Raw genomic sequence first — 26193 nt, 5'->3', positions numbered from 1 at the left:
TAAGTAGTCTTCCTTTTATTTTTTAATATTAGCATGATATTAAATTTTTTTTTAGTATAATTAAAAAAATATTTTTTAATTTAGAAAAGTCAAAGAAGTTAAGTCATAACAAATTAGGCGGCATTTAGAAACGCGGGCCAACCTGTATTTTCAAAAAAATTAATTTTTTTGGTTAAAATTTAAATTTTTTCATGTTTTGCATCGTTTTAATGCGCTGATTTTAAAAATAATTTTTTAAAAAATAAAAAAAATATCATTTTAATGTATTTTAACATGAAAAACATTTTAAAAAACAATTATAACCACACTTCCAAACATATCTTAACAAAAAAAAAATATGGGACATGCACAACAAGTCAATCTTCCATGTACAACCAATAAATCGGCAAATGTATTTAGTGGTTGTAAAATGTAGCTTTCACATGTATTTTGTATTTTATTAAAAGTAAATATGTGAAAAATATTACACTTTTTCTAAAATGTGTTTTTTTATAGAAAAAAACAAAAGTAGAATTTAATCTTTGGAACAAAAAAATAAAAATCAAATCAGGAATTAACTTGACGGGTTGACTTAAAATTGACCTGATAATTGATTTAACATATGATTAACCTGTTTAACCTGAGCTCAACCCGAATCTTTACAAAATGAAAGCAACTAGGTTATTTGAGTTTTTGATAGAGTGTTTTTGACTTGGTCTGCTAGAATTTTTTTTTAATTTTATATTTTATCAATAATGATCTGGGATTCAAATCAGATGGATTTCAAATCAATCCACCTGACCATTCTCATTATTCTTTCATTGTGAAGATCAACCCCATTTTTACCAAGGAAAAAACACATTTTTTAAAGGTGTAATATTTATAACATATTTACTTTTAATTAAATATAAAATACATGTGAAAGCTATAGTTTACCACCACTAGATATATATTAGATAATCACGTTGGTCGTGCATAGAGTACATGCGGTGAAGTTGTTGTGCATGATTGATTTGTTGCTCATGTAATCCATGCATGCCTTCTTTAGTTATACTAGATTATTATTATTTTTTAACAATATTAGTTTGAAAAATATTTTCTTATTACCATGTTAACGTGGGAAAAAACTCGGAGTCCGTTCATGTCCTCTCCTCTCCCTCTCACCGCCTATTATTTATTATATTAAAGAAAAACTCACGCGCACACAGTCACTGAGATCGCCGCGTTTCACAAAATGACATAAAACTCCCTAATTTTCTAACGCAACATAATTAGGCCAAAACCATAATCTCTCTCTTCTGTGTGTCTGGTTGTGGGCTTCTCTCCCTCTGCATTTGAGGTTTTGTTTGGCAGATCTGTGAATGCCAAAAGTTTTGCCATTTTTATAGGAAGAAGGAATACAATTGCAGAAGAGAAAGGACGAGAAGTGAAGAGAGGAGAAGGAGGCTTTAATATTGTACTCTCTCTGCGTGTGTCATTATATCATCAGGTTCGTTCTTGTTTTTTCTTTTTTATTTGCTTTCTGTCCTTCAATTGCTTGCTGTAATGCAAATCTTACCTTCAACGGTTCTTGGGTTTTCTTGTTTTGACAATTAGAATTCTGGGTCGTTCGTTTTTCAGAACATAGACACGTAAAGTTTCAGTTTTTGTTTTTTTGTTTTTTTAATAATGCCTGTTGAATGGAGTTGTGGACCTTGATTCATGACTTCTTTTTTGGGAATTAACGTGGTAATCAAAGTGTAATTATTTGGACTCAAATGGTTTTTTTTTTTATTTTGAAAATTTCTGGTGATAGTAAATGAGCAGTCTTTCAGTGGGCGATCTATGAAAATTTATAGTCAAATCTTAGAGCAAGTAATTGATATTTAGCAAAGAGATAATGAAATGTACTTGCTCAACTTGTTTTTGATTCATAAGACCCGGCTGGAAAGTCATATAGCTAAAAACTGTGTGCGATGGCATAGCTCTTGAGGTGGCCTGTCTAAAACACACAACATAGGAGAACGAATGACCATAACCATCCTTTATTTATTTATTTATTTTTTCTTGCCTTGCAGCTGAAGCCTCTTGAAGGACGAATATACTGTGTAAGGGTATCCTAAGGTGGATTTTTCCTGAACTTATTCGCTGTTGCTGATTTTTAACCTGCCACATGGAATGCTTGTAATGCATTGAAATCTGCCCTTTGTTGTGTAATAGAGATGAAAGGAGCAATTTTTTATAGATTGAGGGGAAGACACTTTTCTGCTACTCTGCTCTTCCTTACTTTTACAACCTTTTTTTTCTGGACGTGGGAAAAGAATCCTTTTGCTACTACTTTGTGGTCAGCGCAAGAGCAGTTTAATTTTCATACTTCAGGTTCGCTTCCCATTTCACTGTTCAATATATATACACGTACTTGTTTTTGGGTGTGTGGTGTAGGCGAGGATGTGTAAAGAGAGAGCTTAAATTCCTGATTGTATGACCTTGCAACGTAATTGCTTGATTACTTTATATTTTGAATTTTTCTGAAGATAGGAACTCTATAATGAAGATGAGGTATCAGAGAACTTCTAGATGCGTGTAGACTTGGTCTCTCCTTTCTGCTAAAAATCTTGAAGGGTACACGGTTGGTAGCTAGGATGTTTACTTTGGACCTTATTGCTTTAGTTGTGTTTGGTCCCTGTCTAGTTTTTCTCATTTTTCTGAAGTGCTTATAGAACTGAAAATACCACATAACAGAATATAACAGAGTAAAGATTTTGATAGAAAGTTTTTGCTTTAACATCCCAGAGAAGTTCTTCTCTGAATCAACCTTGGAAGGTTCATTCTGCATTTTCTTACTTGCTAGAAAATTGCCAAAACCCTTAATCAAATTTGTAAGAACACTTACATTCTGTATGATTTAAACTCACAGAGATCGCATTTCATCTACATTTATATGGACACGACTCAAGTTAACTGTGGCATACCATACCTACGGATAAGGTTCATTACCATAAAACTCCTGAAAGTGCCCTTTTGCAGTATCTTTTCTTGATTATTTATAAGCAGGCATCAAGGAGGATTTTGGCCTAGATATACTTATGTGGTAGGATGAGGATGTAGTTAGTTAAATGAGGTGAAATTTAGCCACGGAAAATTTTAATGTCAGGCAAACTCTTTCAATGCCTTTTGGAATCTGGAAGATGTTTGCCCTAGAACTTCCTGAAACAGTGAAGTGCCTCTAGAATGTTTATTGCTTTCAGAGTGCAATGTTTTTGTTGGAATCATCCTTGTTTCAGAAAGGAAGGATGGAAAGACCTTGTGGAGGTGTGTTGTGTTTACAGCTGTATGGAACAGAGCTCCAGATCTTTTGAAGGATCATTCTATTGAGGCAATTGTTATGGGATAACATTTTTCTAGTTCTTATGGGGTAATGCTTAAAGGGGTTGTCTCCTTATCTAATATTCAGTGGGTTGTAAGATCTGTTGCCTTAAATTTTTCTTTCTTTATTGCTGTATCTAGGTGGATGCCTTATTGCCTTCCTTTTTAACCATTTGCTTTGTCTTTATCTCTTTCTTTCTCCAAAATAATTAAGATCCTTGGACTGGATGGTGCCAAGTAGAATAAATAAGTGACTGGAATAGTATTAGGCCTATTCTATTGTATTTACCTTTGGTGCTGGGATTGGAATAGATAAGTGATCAGATGATAAGCTTTGTTTTGGGGCATAAGAAGAATTGTTTCTAAACCAAGTGTAGTTTATTTATATTATATATTTTGCTGGTTGAGTTAATTTTTATTTTTGCTGTGATGAGTGCTCATCAAATTCTTGTGTACACCAAATAAATCATGATGTCGCTTAACTTTATTTCATGGTTGTCAGCTTACTTACTTTCTTTTCTCTTGATTTGGCTCAGAGTTTGTTGTTGATACCCTCAAAGACTCCTCTTCTGATTCTTTGACCCCAAAGAAGCATGTTGAGGAAACAGATTCTGATTCTACAAGCTCAGGAGAATCACAAATACCAGAAAAAGAATTTGACGCCTCAAATTTTACCAACTCATTTGCTCCTCAATTGGAAGATAGGGATGCAGATAGGACACCGTCTTCTAAGATAGAAGGTAGAATCCTTTTCATTTACAACCACAGAACATTATTTATAATAACTCTAGGAACTCTGGGCTTTCCATTCTCTAATCAGAGTGTACTTGTGTTCTTTGGAACTTAAACAGATGATTGAAATGCTTTTTTAACTTGTTGATTTGGCTCAGTTAGAATGAGAAATATACCTAACTTTTTGGGGACCATTTCCTTATCGTTTTGGGTGCTTTCTTAAATAGTACGAGGGTGGTGCTCTTTGTTTTTGTTCCACAGCTAACTCATTATATTATTGGCTGTACTTTCCTCTGAATTTTGTTGTACCAACCTTAGAGATGCCTTTTGTCAAAATTCATTGGCTCAACTACCTTGCTTTTCATTAACACTACTTGTCTACAGCGTGTGGCATTTTTTCATGTTCAATGTATCAAATATTTAGTTCAGTTTTCATGACCTAGAACATTACATGAAAATGCATGAACTTACTGTGTCCTCAATGTCCTCGCTATCAGGGTTTCTTGTAATGATCACTTGCCAGCTACAACTATGGTTTGCATTTGTACTTTGTTGGTTATAGTCAAGTTATAAGCTATAATCAACCTACGACAAAAATTGTATTCAACATGGGAACAATAATCTGTGACAGTGGAATCTTTTCTTTTTGCTGACAGAAGAATATTACATTACAAAGAAGCAAATGAGGATACCAAGACAGAGTGACCTATAGGGTCACAAACACATGTATCCGGGGTTTGGCTGCCATAATCATTAATTAGCCAAAGCCAAACTTGGGTTTCACAGTATGCTTAAGATAGAAGGACATTGGGATCCAAGCAGCACCCTGAGTTTAATACTTTTCACGCCTCTCATTTTGCTTTTTGTTGTTGTTAGAGTGACAATTACATGTTTTCCTCTTTAGTATTGTGCCAGGCCAAGATATGATGGCAGGAAATTGAAATAAAAACAGGAAAGAATGGAAATATGGATCAACCAAACTTATCTTCCTTGTCAATGGGTTATAGATTTGTACTATGATGGACACCATGGCTTACCACATAACTAAGTAGGGTAATTTAGTATGAGGGTTAAACTAGGAGACTTTTCCTTGTTCTGCTGAAGTGCAAGGAAGATCCTTATATTACAGCAATAATTATAGAAATCAAAAGCATTGCAGGGCAGGGTAAACTTGAAAATTGAGAACGTTACAGTTTGGGTAATGGTAATTACTTGAGGAGTCTGAATGTGTGGCCTGCATTATTTAGTTACCTTGTCCTGCTAAAGATAATAGAAAAATCAATGGCAACAAAAATTTGAAAGCTTAAAACAACACCTGTTGACTAGGTAACTTAACACGAAGTTTTAAGTCTCCTATTTGTTTATGAAAACTATAAATCTGTTGCTAATCTTTGTGCACCAGTTACAAGTTATGCATGCACCAAAGTCTTATGTCTGGTTGAATTTTAAGGATGCTGTCATCTTTGCAGACTGCAATTATTCCAAGGGTAGATGGGTTGCAGAAAGCAGGCGGCCTTTGTATTCTGGGTTTGAATGTAAACAGTGGTTATCTGAAATGTGGGCGTGTAGACTAACCCAGCGAACAGATTTTTCCTTTGAAGGATATCGTTGGCAGCCAGATAACTGCAAAATCCTGCAGTTTGAGAAATCTGCTTTCTTGAGAAGGTCAGTTTCATTTTTTCTTGTTTTGATTCTGAAAGGACAACATATGCTCTTGTTCTCCAAACCATCAAACAAAGACGTCTTTTGTTCAGTTCCCTGATTATTATTGCATTCCAGGATGCAGGACAAAACAATTGCATTTATAGGAGATTCATTAGGTAGGCAACAATTCCAATCTTTGATGTGCATGGCCACTGGTGGAGAATGGAGGGCAGATGTTGAAGATGTGGGCAAAGAATATGGTCTTTTTAAACCTCGTGGAGCCATTCGTCCTAATGGCTGGGCTTATCGGTTTTCAAACACCAATACCACCATTTTGTATTACTGGTCATCAACCCTTGCTGACTTGGAACCTTTGAACATCACTGACAAAGCCACAGATGTTGCTATGCATTTGGATCGCGTGCCAGCCTTCATGAGGCAATTCCTCCATCAGTTTGATGTGTTAGTTCTTAATACAGGACATCATTGGAACAGAGGGAAGATTACAGCGAACCATTGGGTGATGTATGTAAACGGGAAACCCCTTAAAGATAGACGACTCATGGCAGTTGGGAATGCCAAGAATCTTACAGTGCATAGTGTTGCCAGGTGGCTTGATTCACAACTCCCTTCTCATCCCCGACTTAGGGCATTCTTCAGGACCATCTCGCCAAGGCATTTCCGCAACGGAGACTGGAACACTGGGGGTAATTGTGACAACACCACTCCCTTTACCGGAGGGAGCGAAGTCTCACAGGATGAATCAAGTGATCCAGTTATTGCGGCTGCTGTTAAAGGTACAAACATCACTCTTCTGGATATCACTGCTCTCTCTGATCTAAGAGACGAGGGTCACATCTCAAGGTATAGTGTTAAGGCAACAGCAGGTGTAAATGATTGCTTGCATTGGTGCTTGCCTGGCATTCCAGACACATGGAATGAACTTCTTGTTGCACAGATATAGACACAGCCACTCCAATTGAGACAGATGGACAAATGCAGAGAACAATAAGAGACTTTTTATGATCTAATACATTTTTTTTGACACGGCGATTTTGTGACAGCTATCTTATTGATTAGAAGAGGACAGGTGAATGAACACAGCAGTTGCTAGATAAGCCTGGCAAAGCTCGAAGAAATAGTTTTCAACCCTAAGTTCTGGAGCTTAATAATGTTCCGACGGATGTTGCATGTAAATTCACGATTGTCAATACAGGAAAAGATTTATTCAGCCTCCCAATTTGTGCGTCAACCATGTAGCTGTAGTAGTTATGCAAGTTATCATACGGACCTGCGAGTCTTTTTGTGTAAATTGAATTCCTTCTTCCTTTCACCATTTATAGCAATTGGTATCGCAGGTATACTTATATTAAACATGTTTATTGAATTCTGTTCAACAATTTTTAAATCTGAATTAGATGTGTCAAGTAACAGAGAATAATTCTTAACATGTTCCTTTTCATTTGTGGAAAACCTAAAAGTATTTTTTCACTTTAAAAAAACAAATATTTTTCATAAAAAATCAAAATAATAATTTGCAAGTGATTTTAATATTTTGTTTTTGTGATAATTTCATTATAGAATATTATTTTTATCTCATTGTATTGCTCATGTTCTTCATTTGAAAAGTAGTGAGAAATTGTATTATAAAAAAATTGAAGATTTTAGTTGTGGTTATTGTTTTGAATTCAGAGCAATTAAATTAGTAATAATACATGTTTTAGTAATGGATGGATGTAAAAAAATAATATTCAAGTGCTGTTATTGTATTTTTAAAAATAATAAAAAATAATAATAGTCAATTCTCATGAATCAAAATACAAAATGAAATTGAAAAAAATAAAAATAAAATAGACTAAAAACAAAGTACTAGAAAAATCAAGTGAAGTTGTTAAAACTATATCATAAAAGATGAAATTAAAAAATAATTTCAATTAAAAAAAATAAGAATAACTATAAATAACAATATAAACAATGAAAATTACATTTGATATGAAAATAAAATGTTAAGGGATAAAATTCAAAGATAAATTAATTCAATAAAATATTCAAGACCAAATATATCATAATTAAAAGAATAAATACCAAATCTAATATAAAAATTAAATATTAATAAAAAACAAATAAATTCAATAAATAATTTAAAATTAAATACATTTAATAAAAACAAAACAACGAACAAACAAACAGACCAACTTTCTTGTCTTCTTACAATGTCTCACGTTTTATTATATCATAAAGGAAGATAGCGAAGCGATCGAACGCTGCCCTTGGTCAAACTTACAAGCCGAAGCTTCATTTTTCTGCCCATTGTGGGAGAAGAAAGATTATCAATCGATGAACAGTGTATATATTTTTCTCCCAATGGACCCCAAAACTCGACTTTCCAGCCGGAATTTGAACTAGGAGGACGCTGCGTCGTCCGATTAATTAAAAAATTGAGCTCACCTATTTCTTTTTTTTTTAAAAAAAGGGCCAAGCATGTTTGGGCTCTTGTTTTGGTCCAGACGCATGGACCAATTCTCTTGGACCTAGCTAGCATCAGGCGTGTTTTCCTTGGATTCTTTTATAGATTTTAGCGTTGAAGGGTTATGAACCTGGAAAATGTTGACAGATGGGATGAAAAAATGACTCATTTTAATAGCTATAGAAAGCAACATTTGTACATTGAACTTGCTTGCTAGATGCTTCAAAGGCTATAAGTAATTAAAGTCAACGGAAAATGACTGGTTCATTGAACTCGAAACCCTTCTTCTCATCATCCTTCACTCCATTTTCTCTTTTCCTACACTAACGACTCTTGTGATTTTGCAAAGCCATGCTATATTCGTCAAACTTGTTAATTAATTTGAAGTGAAAGAAGATGGCTAGATAATCTGCATGCAAATAGAGTACTAATGCTAGCCTACCAAGCGCGTAATGGGAAAGGCATATAATTTAGCAGAAGCACGTATAGACCTTCCCACGTACTTGACCTTTCGAAGCTCGATCGATTTCATGCTTTGATGAAACTTGGTTTTGGTTAAGAGAGCATGATTTCTTGGATGCGAGATTCATGAGAGGCTCAGAAAGCATGAGAGGACTAGACAATGAAGATGAACTTGCTCCATTCCCAGATTTTCAATCCATTTAATTTCTTGAGGATTCACACAACGAAGAGATGTTCACAGAACAAAATAAAAAATAAAAATAAAAAAATAGACGAACTCGGTCAATACAAAAGGGAGGAGTTTGTACAACGCCCCCACCATATCATTTTCCATTTTTTTTCGAGAGAATCTCCAGGTCTTCTGTCAATAAAAGAGCTGGAGACCGAGTTTGGCAGCCAAAGTCAAGACAGGAGCAACGCATTGAACAAGAAACATCTATATGATTTGTCACCCCACTTGCGCTCTGCTGATTTTTATTACTCTTCTCCTTGTGTTTATGTTCCTGAATGCCCGACCGCAGTTCATCATTTTAAGGAAATTATATTAATTCTAGAATTTATACTTTTTTCGTATGATGTCCTTTTTTTATTCCCCTAATGTTAAGGATGACTTTATACTAGTTTTTTCGTAGTCAAATCATTTGTTTTCCATCTAAATTCTAAGCATGTCATCAATACATGAACCACTGCATTTACAATAACTTGTTTTCTTGCGGCCTCCTCTTCAATTTGGAAATTATGGAGTCTAAACTTACTTATCAGTTAGACTATATATAGTCCCCTGGGGTCTTACTACCATCTCCTCCTCCTCCTCCTCCTCCTCCTCATTATTATTATTATTATTATTATGGTCTTCCCACCTTATTAAGTGACTTTATGGGCCTCAACTAGCTAATTAATTTCTAATATATTGTAATAAGAAATTTTATTTCACAATTTAAAACATCATCTACCGGGCATATAACCGTAGTTTTTAAACTCAATTTAAAAATCAACCCGATATAGTTTCTAGGTTTCAGGTTAGATGGGTTAACTCGAGTGATCTCCAATTAATTCATATTTTTTTATTTTATAAAAAAGTAAAAATAACATCATTTTAAAAAAATTAATGAGTTTTTATTAAGTTTTTTCCGGGTTGATCGAGTCACGAGTCACGAGTTAACTTGAGTTTCTGACTGAGTTACTCAAGGTCAATTATCCTTCTATTTTTTTTTTATTAAAACCTAGCCCAACTTTGTATATAATTACATAGAAAACTAAAAGGCTTGGATTTTTTTCATGTGAAAAATTGCATTGTTCATTCTCTCACACATTACATATTCCGATGGATGAATTGTGTAATTTTTTTTGTTTTTTTTTTTATTTTTGATAAGGAAAATAATATATAAATATATTTTTCATACTAGAATTTTATACAAATTGATATGTCAATAATTAGCAGTAAAATATGGGTTTTATAAATAATAAATAATTGATATTTATTAAATGAAAAATTACCCTAACTGTTTTAGAGTGTAGTTTTTTTTTTACTTTATTTTATTTTAAAAACATTACAATTTACATTTGGTAATTTCTTTAACTGTAAAATATCTATGCTCATTGTGGAAACAAAAATGAAATCCGAATTCAATGTACTTGGAAGACCACAAATATTCTCCTCCCCACTAAGTAAACAGGAAAGATTCAAGGTTTGCTACCAAACTCATTTCAAAATTACAACTGTTGATACATCGTCACACACGTTTTTATTTTTGCAAAAACCCCCAAGATCACACCCTACCATTTCACTTTTTTTTTTATGAATCTTTTTTTTTCAAACCTCCTTATACAATTTCTTATCTACTCCAAACTTTAAATTAAACCATCTTGGAATTGATATGAAGTGATTTATTTGATTTGAACAATAAAAAAACAACTTAAATAACTGATAAAAACAGAGATTGACTTTAAAAAATCAAAATAATATCTTTTTTTTTCAAAATCATTGAGACAATGATATATTAAATTAACAGATCAAACTCATAACCCTAGTCATGATTTCATTAGGTTTAATAACTTTGTATTTTTTACACAACTAATTTTTATTTAATTATATGATAAAAATAGATTCTTAAAAAATTAAACACCAACTTAATATCGGAAACCGTGATGATCTTATAAAAAAACACAAAAATAAATTATGAAACTCAATTCTTAATAATATTTTTTTCGTTTGAGAAATTAAAAGATGCTATTTATTTCTTATAAAATAAATTAAGAAATATATGAATTGATAAATCAAAAGGAGTTGTTAATTCTATTTAAATATTAAAATGAAAAGTTAATCTTCATGGTAGAAATAAAAAATATACACACATGCAAATATTTTACACCGATAATCCTTTTTATTTTAAATATTTTAACTCATTTTATCTTACCAGCTCATTATTGTTGATAATAACAATTTTTTTTCCATTTTTATAAAGAATCTATACAAATACAACTATGTTGTATAAAATATAATATTAAAAAAAAATTGAAGGCAAATTAAACAAATCTCTTCCAAATATCATGTAACCAAAACAAATCAATCATTGTTTAGAAAACAAAACTAGTTCAATAAAAACAAATAATGAAAGAGAAAAAAAAAACAAGTTTTTTTTTTGTTGCCTCATGAGTGAATATGATGACCACTTTTTTTTTTATTATTATTATTAAGCAGATGACATGTCACCTACAGTAACATGTGACCTCTTGTTAATTGGGCTACTACCTATAATCTAGTTAATATTGTGTTGGTAGAAAAATTAGAGGATGAGTTTTTTTTGTCTAAATATCAATTTCAAACCCATTTTCATCCAAAAATATTTAATAAACACCATAAAAACATATATAAACCACTTATCAACCCTAACACACTCCAAAATCACAAAAAAAAACCTAACCAATTCAAAAAATCTAAACGGAACCAATTTATTTTTTAGGCATACTCATAAGAAAAAAACACCAACTTCAAACTCTCCTCGTTCAATAAAACTTGTTAACACCAAACTCGACGAGTTTCGTCGCTAAAAAATAGTCATACACCAACTTTCTCTCTTCTTCATTTTTTTAGGCTACTCTCTCTTTTCTAAGATTTTGGGACTAAAATATTAATAAATAAATTTTTAAATCAAAATTAAAATTGTAAAAACTAAAAGGACTATAGAGTAGGAAGAAAGAAAGCAGGTGGACTAAATAGAACTTTTTATAACGAAATTGAGATTCTATTTGTTTTAGATTTTACTCTTTTTTTGTTGAATTTTTTTCTTAATAAAGTTTAGTAAATTAATCATTAAATTAGGCATAGAAAGCTGTAATTGAAAAGGAAAAAATGTAGGAGGATGAAAATAAATAATAAGAAACGGGCTACTCTGAATATTCATAGTTTATTTTATAAAAGATTTTAAAGTGTGAAGTCTAACTTGAAGGAAAGCCGATTTTCTAACTTGAAGGAAAGCGGTAAAAGTTGCTTTCTTACATTACATAAACACCTCCCTTGCAGTAATCACTGTGTTTTAACAATTAAGAATATTTATTTGTTGCACTTGAGGGTACAGTTGTTATGGTTAATCGTGTGATTTGTTTTATTTCTGTTCTGGGTTCGACCCTCTATGTGCACGCCTGTCACTCCCGCGGTGCCTTACCTGCTCCTGGGCTTGCAGGATGTCCAGTGGACCGTGAGAAATAGTTATAGTGCGCGCACGCTGGCCCGGACATCCCATGTAAACAAAAAAAAAAAAAATATTTATTTGTCATTGACTATAAGAGCACCTCTGGAAAGAGAGAGGAAGAGCTGGTCTTTCTGAGAAAGCAACTTGTAATTCATGAGCTAATTATTATATACATTAGCAATACTTCAATCTCGCCAGTGAATAATGTACGTAAATGTTGATCATCCGTCATGCCTCACGCCCTGCCGATATTTAAACAGTGTTTTTTTAGTTCATGAATCAGACTTTTCTCTTGCAACCTTTTCAAAACTCGTACAAGTACCAACTTTCAAAAAAAAACCTCACCGGCCATCTAAGTTAACACCCCAGAGCTGTAATTGGATGGACTTATTCAGACAACCAGCACACAAGGAGACAGCTTCAAGTCAGGCCTAGTGTGGTTATATATTTATAACCCATTAAAGCTTTGTTTCTATTATTCTTCGGTCTTTAATTTGTATGTAAGAGTAGAGAAAGAGCATCGCTGAAATTTGGGTGTGGAGAGAGAAAGTTACTATTTTCACCCATTCTAATCACTAAAATAAAGTTGATTTTAATATCCATAAAATTCATTTGATGAAAAGATGGTAGTTGCTAGAAACTTTAATATTGTGTAAAAAGTGATCCAAGTCAAAGAAGAAAAATCTTATAACCCAGTTTGATTTTATATTTTTAGAATATTTTTTGGGTTTTTTAAGTTGATAAATTAGTTTCTAAATATTCTTAAGGTGTTTTTTTAGGAGTTAAAATGAGTTAATAATAAATTTTTAGAGTAAAATTTTTTTACCCCGATTTTCTAGCCACTATATAAAAGCTATAATTTAAGCAAACAAACAACATGTTATTTAATTATTTAAAAAATATATTAGGTTCAAGCGCTTGTTGATTTAACCTTAATGGTTTTATCGGGTCAACTGAGTTTTTAATTACTCTTATTTGTTTATAAACTCAGATGAGTTTTAATTTCTGAGTTGACTTGTTGAGTCAGGTTTTAAAACTATGCATCAAATACAATTAGATAAATAATTTGTGTTGTGAGATCAAATATCTTAATCAACACTTGTTTCTAGATTTTTCAAGTTTTATTTTTAGTTATTATTTATATTTTATTTATTTATTTACACATAACGATTAATTTATTTAATTAGATGCATGTAAAGGTTTTTTTAGTTTACATTTAAAATTTTTTATGCAAAAATTCATGTCTAAAAAATTTGCATATTCAATTTTTTTAATGAAAAAAATGGAGGGTGAATCAAATAGTTTATTATATGTTAAATATTTTTTATTAATAAATATTTTTTACAAAACGAACAACCCTAACACTCATCTACTATTCTTCTCTCTTTTTTTCAACCTTCTCTTTCTCGTGTGAACCCGAACTTATTAATACTTCAATTTTGTGCAGCTAAACAAACACGAAAATACACTCCTGGTAAGTTTCGATGAGAGAATAGAAATTTGAACAGTAACATTGTTCAATGAACTTCGCTTGAAATGCTGGGAAACTATATCTACTGGATCCAGAAAGAAAGAAAGGGACTCCCTTCGGAAACGAGAAATTGAATGAAGACGCGTGGAAATAGTAACTCCACGCTACTTATATAAAGCAACCCCATGCTGACAATTTTAAAAATTAAACAAACTTGAAGGTATCTCCATCGTTGCCTCTGGTACCTCGCAGTTTCCCCCCACTCCCCTCTTTGATTCCTTGCTTTAGTTTCCAGAAGTTTATTATCTGGTGAACAAGAAGGTGTATGGGTGCAACAATGGCTCTAGGATCAAATAAGCTTGAAGCTGCAGGCAAGAAAAATCGTAGGAACCAGAGGTTGCTTCCTCCCGTTAGAGGACAAATAAAGCGCCGAATACTTGCTTGCTTCATGAGGAACATCAAGCTTGGGAGCCAAAATTCCCTGACGTTTCTTTTGGGGAAGTGTGGTCATCCATCCAAGCTAAGCTAGCTAGATGGTTTGCAGTTGCTTACACTTGTTCCCGCATCACACACACGAACACACAGTTTCATCATGATGCAAACTTGTTATTCTCGTGTGCAAAGTTTTGTTGCAGATTGAGAGATGACAAGTTAGTGCAGCTGATGAACAAGTAGAATTATTTTTAAATGATCAGTGATAGAGCTCGGAAGTTATGAGAAGAAAGTTTTGTTTTGACGTTTGAAAGCGTTAAGCATTTTTTCTAAATAATTAGTGTTCTTAATCTTCGGTATTTCTTTTGTTAACATATATGTAGATGAAATTCTATTGCCTCACAAGATTTCTGTCACAAGTTGTGGTTGTTGCAGTTTGCAGTAACATATCCAGGATTAATAACATTCACAGCAATATTAACAAAAGCTAATTCGGGAGAGAAAAACATTGTCCGTCGTTGTAAGAGGATTTATTATTTATTGGAATAATGTAATGATTATTTTATTCTTCTCAAGAAAAAATCAATGAATGGTTATTGGGTATAATATGATATTTTTTATAAGGTTAATTAGCTATTATTAAATTGATCAGGGATTATTCGGTTTTTTTTATATTTTTGAAATACAATAAAATAACTAAATTATCCTTAAAAGCAAAATTTATTTAACCAGCTTCTAAGAGCTTTTTTGAATTTTCACTTTTTAAAATATAATAAAATGACTAAGTTATCCTTAAAAGCAAAAAAAAATTAACCTAAATGCAAGGATTTTTTTGTATTTTTATCTTAATTTTTTAGTTATAAACAAGTTGGTTAAGGGGCGATTTAATATTTTAATAAATATAAAATATTATTTAAAAAATCAAAAGTGGCTATCACATACATTGTATGCATTGGTTTTTTTTCCTCTTTATTTTCTTTTACCTCCGAGATTTTAGTGCATGACCCTCTAAATTTTCAAAGTAACTTTTTAATTTGTTTTTTCTTCATATTATTTGGTTCTTATTTTTTTAATTGCTATTTATTTTATTTGAAATAATTTAAAAAATTGAAAACATGTCTCCTCTATCTTAAACATGTTTGATTAAAGGGATTAAGATAGAGACATAAAATAAATTTATCTCTAGAATAATTTTTAAATAAATTTATATCTTTTCAAAATATAAAAGATGAGGGGAATGTCCCTCTATCTTAGTTATCTTTTTTTTAAAAAACATTTAATATAGTAATCAAACACTACATTATTCTTCTTTACACGAGTGATTTATGTCAATAAAAAGAAAATTTAAATTTTGATAATATTGCTATTGTAATCATATGGACAAATCAAAGTCTAGGAAACCAGGAAAGTATTAAAGGGAGAAAAGGCTTAGTCTTAGAGTCTCTAATGGGCTTTGCCATACTAATGGGCCTTTAATACTAATGGGCCTTTAATACTAATGGGCCTAACACAGAAGGGAGGACTTAATGTGATGGATATTTGTTTGACAGATAGATGGCCCATGTTTAATCCTTCCATTTAGCATGGATGGGCCATCTGAAGCATGGAGATTAATTTGAAAATATTCTCATAAAATTGTACTTTGTATATATCTTTGACCTATAAAATAAAATAAAATAAAATAAAGCTAGATTAGTCACGATCAGTTCCTAGTCTCATAAATTAAATATATTCTTTGAATGAATGATTTAATCTTAATCAATATTTTGTTATAATTGATATATATCCATTTAAAGTATATTATTTATTAAATTTTCTGAATGTACTTAATTAAAGTATGAGATGGGCAATTAAAGAAAATTTAATATTAAACAAAATATAATTAAACTCGTTATAAGATATCCATTATCTTTTTTTTTTAAAAAAGGTGTATATATATATATATAATTTTATCTTTATTGTCTAGAAGACATTTAAATAGTAAAAACATTGTTTAATTTGGGAAATCTTTCTGCTCAGATACTTGTGGTGTGAACACCAGAAGACCTTCAAAAATTGTCAAAGCATTCAGATCCACCTACACTTTCCATGCAATTTCTCTCTTTTGATTGTTTCTCTTTTGGAAAATTCTTCCACAACGCTAGCGTTTGCCATCTCATTGGTAGAAATTTTTAGTCACGGCAACAGCGCTTCTGTATATAAGAAAGTAAACTCTAATGCATGAAACATCTCAAACAAGAAGAAAACTTACACTTGCCTTTGGTAGCTAATTAAGCCCTCCTCCCTCTTTGGCTCTTCTTGTTTTGTTCATCATAGCCGGCATTAATTTCTTGCCGTTTTCTGAGCTCGAGTGAGTGACGACTGACCGATAATATATAAGAAGGTGGTTGTGCCGGCTCCAGGATCAAGCCAAGTACTTGAAATGGTGGAGCCCAGAAGAGGAAGCAAAAATAAGAAACCGATTCCACCGATTAGAGGGCAAATCAAGCGGCATATTTTTGCTTGTTTCATGAAAAAGATGAAACTTTGGACACAGAATCTCTCCTGCAATACCAATGATCCCTCTTAGTTGCCAGTACCTTCTTTATCTTGGTCTTTCTGTGTCTCCCTCCCTCCCCCCCCAGTATACGTACCGAATCATGTAAGAAATATTGAATCTGCAATGCTCTTATGTTTGCTAGTGGTAATTAAGGTCTCCTTAGCTTTCCTTTTATGTTTTATCCATCCTATTTGGTGTCCCCAGAGCTAGCCGCTGGTGTTCCTCTTCAACTTTACGATATATGTAAGTCAAATAATCTTTTTTTCATGAGTTTATCGAAAGTTTTCTTGCCGTGTCCGTTCGAAGAATGCAGGGAGCAACCCGTGCACTTGCATCATGGCTAGCCTACACTAGCATATGCGACGGCTTTGTAACGGAAGGGGAAAAAATACTTGAAAATGGATAATACAACCCTATAAAAAGAGAAAGGTACCGAAACATTTCTATTTAACCAAAAAAAAAACAATCAAGTAGACTAGATACATGGAATTAAATGCATATTTATTAATGTGCAAATCAACGTCAGTGATCTTGCAGGAGTCGCCGTGTAGGACCTCATGCCGTCTGCTTTTGTAATTCCTATATAAAATAAAAGATTGATAAATTTTATTATTATTTGACTTGAATATATCATTTAATTTGTTTGATGCAAGGTTGTCAATTCTGTTCCGTTCTGCCTGGAATGACCGAAACATTCCATATCAATTCAAAAAAAGGAACAAAACGGAACAAATTTCATCTCATTTTAAATCTCGGTCCGTTCCGGATTTTTCGGCTAAATTCCGCCCGAAACGTTCCAGTTCCATTCCACATGTTCCGTTCCGCTCTTGAAAAGCCATTGAATCAAATTGAACCTTATTCAATTTAATTAATTAAACCACCCAATTATAAAAAGCTCTTTTTTATTATTATTTTCTATAACAATGATATTAATAATAACATTGAAAATTATTATTACTATTTTCATTAACAATGATATTAATTTTTTAAAATTAGATTTATCACTAATATATATGGTTTATATTCATATTGTTTTTTTCATGTTTATACTTTGTAGGAATTTGAGCAAAACAAGGGATGCTTTAGATTTCATTAGTCTTAATAACATTGACCTGACTTTATATTTAAAATATTTGTGTTAAAACATTTTACTTTCATAATATTTTGATATTTTGTTTAAGTTGAATTACTTTAAGTTAAAGATCTATTTAATCTTGACTATTTAGAAATATTTTAAATTTTAAAATTATATTTGTTTGGCATTGTGTTTGTATTGCATAATTTATAATTAATTTATCTTGAATTTGAATTATATTTGTTGATATATATATATATATATATATATATATATATATATATATATATATGAACAGTACAACCCCGAAATGGCACGCCGAAATACTCTGAAATTGAAACATTTCGTTTCAATTGAAAAAACAAAACACCTATTGAAACAGAATTGACAACCTTGGTCTGATGTATACAAATCTCCGTTATTCTTAAGACTTTTCGATGTCTGAGGAACGATTTTATTATATTTTCTATCACATCAGTTCAAAGTAAAGGCATTTTTTTAAATTAATTTCTTAAGCTTATATCCATACTATAAGAGCACCTTTTGCATCTTGAGGAAAGAGAGAGAGGAAGACTTGGTCTTTCTGCGAAAGCATCTCATAATAATGAGCTAATTATAGTGTCTTACGTGCAGTTTTAAGACCCGACTTAATTCAACATCTTGGTTTTAAATTTTCACCGGATTAATTGGATTAGTTTGTTTTTTAATCAAAACATTATTATTTTAGTAAAAGAAAAGGTTTAAGGATTGCAACCGAGTTTTTAACTAGGTCAACCGGGTCATACCAGATTTTTTCTTATCATATTTTTTCTTCAATTCAATCCAATTCCAACTATAAATTGATCGGATCATGGATCAACCTACCGGATCGAGTTTGAAAACTATAATTTTACCTTAGGAATACTTCCATCTCGCCAGTGAATGATGTAAATGGTGATCATTCTTTATTTCTCGGACATTGGGGTCCATTTAGGGTTTTTTTTTTGGTTCATGAATCAGACATTTCTCTTGTAACCTTTTCAAAACTTATTTAAGTACTAACTTTCAAAGAAAACCTCACCGACCATCTAAAAGTTAACACCTCAAAGCTGTAATTGGATGGACATATTCAGACAACTAGCACAAAAGGGAATGGAGCGGGTTTTTTTTTAGTCCTCAAATTTTTTTTTTCATCGACTAAGTAATTTCTTCTTATTTGTTGACCAGGGGTAAATTTAAAAGAAGGAGGACCAATGTAAAAAAAAGCACCTAAAATAGGTGGAGGGTTGAAGGTGATGTGAAAAGTTCAATATAGTCCTCAAATTTCTAAAATTATACTTTTTTGGTCTCTAAAAATATTTTTCAAATCCAAATTTCGTACAAAGCTTTGTTTTTATTATTCTTTGGTCTTTGGTTTGTGAGAGTAAAGAGAGCATTGCCGAATTGTTGTGTAGAGAGAGAAAGACACTATTTTTATCAATTCTAATCACAAAAAAAAATTGATCTTGGTATCTATGAAATTTATTTGATGAAAAACGTTTGATAGTGGTTATAAGACTAAAATAAAAACTTTAATATTTCTCCTCATTTTAAGACTTTGTTAGCAATGATCTATCTTTTTATATTTAACTTAAAATAAAAAAAAATACAATTTCACTATATGTTATCATTTAAATTAAAATATTGTGCCTAATTTTACTATCTTAGTTCCATGTGTATGTCCTGTAAAAGACTAAAATTAAATGATCTTTTCTACAATAGAAAGCATTGTGCACATACACACAAATTATTGTGAACGACAATTTGTTTTTCTTGTTGTTGCATGAATCTCGAAACAAGGGTGGAAAAAGAAAGAAAAGAAAAGATTATCGAAGCCATATTGGGAGTTTGACGCCGACAAATACTGCCTTAAAAAAAAAAGCTCGATGAGATAATTTTGTCAGCACAAAAAAAAACCACCACCTAGTCACGGAGGAGGCCGTATATATCGTCTCAACCTTGGTGGTCACCTCACATGTTGGTTCTTGAAACACACATGCAAGTTAGTTTTTTGATTCCCCCAAATTCTTTTATGTCATTTCAATTTATTCACATATTTAACCCTTTGTTTTTTTTTTTTTTAGCCCTTCTCTTCAATTTAATCCCAAGTTTCATCCAACCTATGGCTAATTAAGGCCTAGCTGGGAAGACAGTAAGGGATGAGAAAAAAAGGATTAACATTTTTAAAATACAAAATATTCACCTACCTTTTATAGATTTGGCAAAGATTTAAATGAACCATATTGTCAAAACAATCTTCTTAGTGATTTAAACTTAGAATTTACACATAATACTAATTTGTACTATTATTTAATTTTAATTAAAAGAAAAAATAAATATGATGAGATTTAAATTTATGATTCTAATATAAAGTTAAAAAGTTATTCCAATCCAAGAATTTAATCTATTATACAAGATTACGATATATGATTTATAACGTTTAGATTATTAGATTAATTACTAGAATGAAATTATAAGAAGATAATCCAACAATGTTACACCTCCCTAATAAAATTAAAGTAAGGTTTGAATGAAATGAACGCGTTGAAGTTGCATGATTAGGCGTGTGGGGCATCATTAAATTACAAGAAGATTAATTAAAGAGGCAGGCATTCAATGACTTTTCCCAATACATAGAGGGAGACTTGTTTGTCTCACTAGCCGAGCACGAGTAAGACTTTATGTTCATCATTTAAGTAGATTTGTTCGACATTTTATTCACTATGTTGAGAAGAAATATTAATGATACGCCCTAGCAGGGCGGAGCAAGATAAAAAAAATTAGGGGGGTCAAATTATAAATTAAAAGATCAAATTTTATTTTTATTTTTATTAAATATTTATAAAAAAAGGGTATTTCTTTGCTGGGCCGGGCCCCTGCCAGCCCCCCTTTCCCTCCGCCATTGCTAGCACCTGCACCCACCTGCACCACAACTTCCATAATTTGATCAGTTTTCAGTCGTAGTCAAAGTATTAAAACTAATTAATATGATGAACTTTGCAGATTCAATCATAAAAGTAACAAAATACCCTGTATATCTACGTTAATTAAAAAAAAAACAAATAAACAGCTATTTTCAAAAACCAAATCACGAAAGAAAACTCATCAATTTGAGGTTTTATTAGCGATTACACACTTGTGTATGACTTTAAGTGCCTAAACATGATTAATTAACTATGGAATTCTTCTAGGATCTGAGGCACTAGACTGGACACATAAGTGCTTATGAGAATAAGTTTGGATGTGATTTGGGCATTAGTTTTTCTGTATTGAGCTTCCGAGGCTCATAGAATGAAAGGCTATCAAGAAGCTACACACGGTATCATATCGATCCACGTCGGTTAGTGTGTAAACGCATTGCAACACCTACACCTTGATTGTTACGTAAATATCAACATGATATTTAAATATATTGATTCACTAAGTGATAAATTAACATATTTATTAACATGGTATATTGATTTAATAGACCTATTAACATTCTTATTAGGTATCATAGTTATTAAATTAGGTTAGGTTTGATGTGTTAGTTTAGGAAATTCAGGATTTAAAACCTTGGCAGGACTGAGTTTTTAATTCAATTGAGTCAAACATTGATCTTATCAAACCAGTTCAACATGATAAAGTCAATAGTTAAGAGGAAAAAAAAAATAAAACTCTATCATTTTAATTAAAATAATTGTTCTAAATTGACTCGATGACCTCCAAATTAATTCAATAACTCAAATTATTTTTCAAACTAATTCTTAAAATGGATGGTTGACATGGTAAGATCGTGTCCATATTATGTAGTCTTGTCTTAGAAATAACATGCAAAACAATATTTGGAATGAAACTAGTTAGTTGTCTTGTGATTTGCTATAGGTCAAACTATTTTTTTTAACATAACAAAATAAATGTGCAAGTGTTCCCAACAACATGTTTTTTAAAATGAAAAATATAATTGTAAATTGAAAGGATAATGCATATATTTAATTAAATAAATCGAGAATCATATATACTAATAGATAACAAAAAAATTTGTTAATACTAATTAAAAACTAAGTTAAAAAGTTGAGAAATAGATGCAAATCAAGTTATCTTATCTTGCAACATGAGTTATAGATCAATTGTGTTTAATAATTTTATTTTTTAAAATTAATTTTATATTTAATTAAATAATAATAAAAATAAACACATACAAAATGATTGAATAAAGTTAAAAGAAACAAATATCATGTAGGATGGGAAAAAAATGACTGCTGTCATTGGAAAAGGAAAAAAGAGTTATAATCTTATAAAAAAAATAAAAATAAAATTAAACAATAAACTTTATATTTTTCGCAACCCCCATCCCCCTGGCGGGCACATTTATAAATTTTTTTTATATAAAATAAAATAAAAAAAAACATGTGCTTAGACTCGGTGAGCCAGCACATTTACAAGGTTAGATTCACATCAACTCAAAACACCCCTTAATTTATCTAAAGACACATTATATTAGGGGTTCCTCTCAACTTTGATTTATTTTTTTCAGCAAGATAAATTAAAAAAAAAACTTTAATGAAACTTCTCTTAATGAATAAAATTTGTTGACATCAAGTATGATCTTTTTATGGGTAAATAATTTTTTTGCCAAATTCTTTAGGTGAAGAGAATATAGCTAACCAACAATTTTCTTTTTTCTTCATAGTTTTTGGATGAATCTTTTTTTATCTCTCAAATCAATAATTGAAAAGTAAAAAAAAATAAAGTTATGGATCAAATTATTAAACCTTCAAACTAAAAAAATCAAAAAGGATTTTTGCCAAATTCTTTAGGCTGAAAATGCTATTAAGGCGCATTTCAAATAGCAGCCACAAAAGAAAAACCCTATATTCTTTCATTTTGGTCAAATTTATCAATCTTTTGTTTTTGCAAGCAATAAAACAAATTGTTTTTACAAAATCAAGTTAAAACAGTTTTTTTAACACAATAATAATTTCATAAAAAACAAATAAAAATAAATTATGAAATCAAATTTCAAACTAATATAATATCAAAAATGAATTTTTTAAAAAAAATCAGTAAATAAAAAAATATTAAAAAGATAGACAAAATCATACTGTTAGAATCCACAATACACTTAGTTTTGGTACCCGGAGAAGTGTACAAAGTTTTTAGGACGGGGCATAGAATTGAATTAATTAAATGGACACATTTATGACGGACTCTTTGCTGTGGGATTAAAAAATATATATTTGGGCCGTGAGGACCGATAAAATTAAATTGGGCCTTACAAGTATTTCTAACCGAATATTAAATTATTCAAAATCGAAATATTTCGTGTTCGATATAAATTTCGATTTACTGTAAAAAAATGGTTAGGTTCGCTCAAGTAGGGAGCTCCCTAGACACAACACGACACAACACGAAAATTCAACTCTACTAGTACTAGCTTGTTTGGTTACCGAGAAAATCAAGTATTCCCAGGAAATAAAAGTCTCTTTAGTGAGCTCCCTAAGGTAAATTTTCCTTCATTCCTTCTTAAATTCAAAAATTTGAGAAACTTGTTTAGTTTCCAAGAAAAAAAAAAATCTTACTTTGAGCTCTCTCTCTGTTTTACGCAGAAGTAAATGATGGGGGGGTTTTGAAGAATTTGAACCCATTTTTGATGAACCCAGAATAGAATGGTCAAAGAATTCTAATCCGAGTTCGGGTTTGATGGGCCAGTTCTTGATGCGTATATTTGCTCCTGACTACAACCACCTCAAAATTCAAGTAACTGATTACCATTCCAATACTTTTGAGGATGCTAAATCGGTTATGCAGCTTGATGACTTGGTTAGTGTTTTTTTTTTTAAATTATTATTATTATTATTATAATCATGGGTTTTTGATTTTATGAAATTTGGGTTTTAAAGTTTGTAACTTTTTTTTTTTAATGGGGGCAATGCAGAGGGATTGCATTGGAATTGGAGGGTCTTGGACTGAGCTTGTCGAGTAACTTGCTGCTTCTTTTAAATCTGTCGATGTAAAGCTTGTTCTTGAGAAACTTTCGGATTCGGATGGTGATTCATGTTGTTGAACTTTAATGCATTTTAATTCTAATTTCTAAATACTAAATGACGATATATGGTGAAGTGAAGTGATTTTTCAGCCAAGCATTTCTTACATGCTGCAGGGCATCTTCTTCTTCTTCTTTGTGTGGTTTGCTTACTCCCTTAAGACTGCCCTCCCCTGCTTTACAACAGACAAACTAGAAGGACGAGATCCTCCCTCAACGAAAGTTACTAATCGTGTCGTGTCAGCATTTCACAGGTACTTCAGCATCATTAGTGTCATTCACCATATGAGCCTGTGTTTCCAATATCTAAACTTACAGTGTTTGAGCAGGGCAAAAGTGAGGGGTGCCTTACTCCAGGATACAGAAGATGACGAAAATAACTAGAAGTCAATTTGACAGTTTGTTTCAATATGTTTTGGAATTAAAGATTTCAGATTAGAATTATGATTTATATATAATATACCAAGCAAAAAAGTCAGTTTAAGTACAAGGAGTAATGTCTTAGGGTTACTGAACAGGCAACAAATGGATGTCAGTTTTGTATTTCTCATTAGAAAGTGTAATGCCTCCATCAGATTTGTAACTTTCTATTTGGGAGGTGTGTGTGTGTATTCTTTTAACCTCTTGTTTATACAAATGCTGCTATGGGTTGATGTGACCTTACGCATCGTCAATATGGCCTATTCTGTTTCCAAGCATGTGCTATTATCCTTTAGGTTAAGAAACAAAACTTTTGAAATCAGATGAAATATCAAAAAGCATCTAAAGAACTAGAACGTAGAAGGCCAACCTTCTTGAGTATAATCTATAATAGGAGTGATTTTACACGAAAGAGTGGCTCCTATCTACAAGACTATAAAGTAAGTTGTAAGAGATACATTGATATCTGCAAAAGGCAAGACTCTGTTTTAAATATATTCCCTGAAGAACCATCCCAGAATAATTTCTCTTGCTTGTGTCATTTCTTATTCTACGGCTCATACTGATACCATTGCGAAAATCTTCAGACGCGTCCATTGAGTTTAGGACTTTTGCTTTTCTTAGTGCAGAAGATAGGCCAGCAGCGTGGCAAGGCATCCATGTTGTCATCATACCTGCACGATCCCAGTAAGAAATTCAAAATCTGATTGTAGTACTCCAATTTAACAGTCTGACGAACTTCAGTAATCAAGAAAGAAAATCAGATGACAGAATTCTCAATACATGGAAATAGATCCTGCAAAGATGAATTTCCCATTGCAGATCATTCAAATGTTAAAATTTAACAGAACCCAAGAAATACCTGCTTGTGCTGCTGTTCCTGCTGCTAGTGCTTGTGCTGCTGCTCCGGCTGCTGCTCCCGCTTTTCCTACCCTCTTTTGTAAACAAAATCCTTTTGACCCACCACTCCTTGTATGCGCGGTTATCAGTTAGTTCCATCGATGACCTTGGAGGAACTTTTGTGTCATTTCTCGTGTTGTCTGATCTGATCTTGAAACTGAGAGAAGTTGGAATGAACATCTTGATCAAGAAAGTTTCCTTTTCCATACTGCCGTTTCTTGTAATATCACCTGTCTTGCTAAAACTACTCGTCTTCTTCGTCTTTTGTTTTGTGATGATTTGAGCCTCATTCTTTAAATCAGAACTTGTTCTTTGTATCGCCATCTTCTCCCGTGCCTCTTCTGAAATCTGCTGCTCATCAACAATATCCTTCAGCGAGAGTTCATAACTACACTCTGGCATGCTATGAACCATCTCCATGAGCTTCTTCCTACCTTCTGCCATCACTTGTAACCGTGACCTTGGCGAAATAGTATTGTAATGATGGCTACGGGGGGATAAAGGAGAGGATTCATTTCTAACATTTATTGACACATCAGTTTCTCTCAAGGGTGATGAGTAATCAACAAAGTCTTCTTCAAACTGTGCTTGAAACCCTACGTCACTACATCCTCTATCACCATGATAATGTGTTTCACTTGCACCCCAGAAAACAAAGTCTTCATCTCCGTTGTCATTGCCGTGCATTTTGTACTCAGGATTCAAAGAAGGGAGATGGTTGCAGTGATCAAGCATATATGGCCTTGATCAGGAGGAGTGTTGAGAGAAGAACAAGTGATGCTGAATTAAGAGAAAATAAAGAGATTTTATGGGAAGGATAATGGTCTTATTTTCTAGACACTGTCTACATAGGGGCTAAAAGTCTTGCCGTCTCAAATGGGATGAGATGTGACTGGTCTAAGCTTCCTATTTTTCTACACATGTCCTGTTCAAGATTTTCTTACAACGAGTAAACACCTATCTTGGTTTTGTCATTTTCTAATTTCAAGTTG

The 26193-nt window shown here is 32.0% G+C and overlaps 2 protein-coding genes and 1 long non-coding RNA gene across 6 annotated transcripts; 2 read left to right on the top strand and 1 right to left on the bottom strand.

Annotated features, from left to right (window-relative positions):
- The first annotated feature begins 1125 nt into the window (after positions 1–1125).
- LOC133673437 (protein trichome birefringence-like 14) lies at positions 1126–7074 on the top strand. 2 transcript variants are annotated; one of them, XM_062094237.1, is made up of 6 exons: positions 1126–1468; positions 2037–2082; positions 2179–2337; positions 3861–4064; positions 5526–5721; positions 5836–7074. In XM_062094237.1, exons 3-6 carry the CDS (start codon positions 2181–2183, stop codon positions 6662–6664), a joined length of 1386 nt encoding a protein of 461 aa, XP_061950221.1. In that variant the 5' UTR covers positions 1126–1468; positions 2037–2082; positions 2179–2180; the 3' UTR covers positions 6665–7074. The 2 variants fall into 2 exon arrangements, with proteins under 2 accessions (XP_061950221.1, XP_061950220.1); XM_062094236.1 differs by having other exon boundaries at positions 2037–2337.
- Positions 7075–23176: 16102 nt separating this feature from the next.
- Positions 23177–24555, top strand: LOC133672752 (uncharacterized). Of its 3 annotated transcripts, none has more exons than XR_009834896.1 (5): positions 23177–23339; positions 23445–23658; positions 23774–23885; positions 23999–24135; positions 24211–24555. It is a non-coding gene; the product is annotated as an uncharacterized LOC133672752 (long non-coding RNA). The 3 variants fall into 3 exon arrangements; XR_009834897.1 differs by having other exon boundaries at positions 23774–23894; XR_009834895.1 differs by having other exon boundaries at positions 23774–24135.
- An 89-nt stretch (positions 24556–24644) lies between these two features.
- On the bottom strand, positions 24645–26086 carry LOC133672751 (uncharacterized). The gene is made up of 2 exons (XM_062093268.1): positions 25164–26086; positions 24645–24975 (listed from the first exon to the last, which is right to left on the bottom strand). The coding sequence occupies exons 1-2, from the start codon at positions 25934–25936 to the stop codon at positions 24885–24887; spliced, it is 864 nt and encodes a 287-aa protein (XP_061949252.1). The 5' UTR covers positions 25937–26086; the 3' UTR covers positions 24645–24884.
- Between the last annotated feature and the right edge of the window lie 107 nt (positions 26087–26193).

The sequence above is a fragment of the Populus nigra genome, chromosome 14, assembly GCF_951802175.1.
Source record: "Populus nigra chromosome 14, ddPopNigr1.1, whole genome shotgun sequence".
Classification (NCBI taxonomy): Eukaryota; Viridiplantae; Streptophyta; class Magnoliopsida; order Malpighiales; family Salicaceae; genus Populus; species Populus nigra.
This window is presented reverse-complemented; position numbering and strand designations above follow the sequence as displayed.

Coding starts and splice junctions, on each gene's coding strand:
- LOC133673437 (XM_062094237.1), top strand. CDS start 2,181: ATGAAAGGAGCAATTTTTTATAGATTGAGGGGAAGACACTTTTCTGCT. Junction 4,065..5,525: donor ACCGTCTTCTAAGATAGAAG/GTAGAATCCTTT, acceptor TCATCTTTGCAG/ACTGCAATTATTCCAAGGGT. Junction 5,722..5,835: donor AAATCTGCTTTCTTGAGAAG/GTCAGTTTCATT, acceptor ATTGCATTCCAG/GATGCAGGACAAAACAATTG.
- LOC133672751 (XM_062093268.1), bottom strand. CDS start 25,936: ATGCTTGATCACTGCAACCATCTCCCTTCTTTGAATCCTGAGTACAAA. Junction 24,976..25,163: donor AGGAACAGCAGCACAAGCAG/GTATTTCTTGGG, acceptor GGGATCGTGCAG/GTATGATGACAACATGGATG.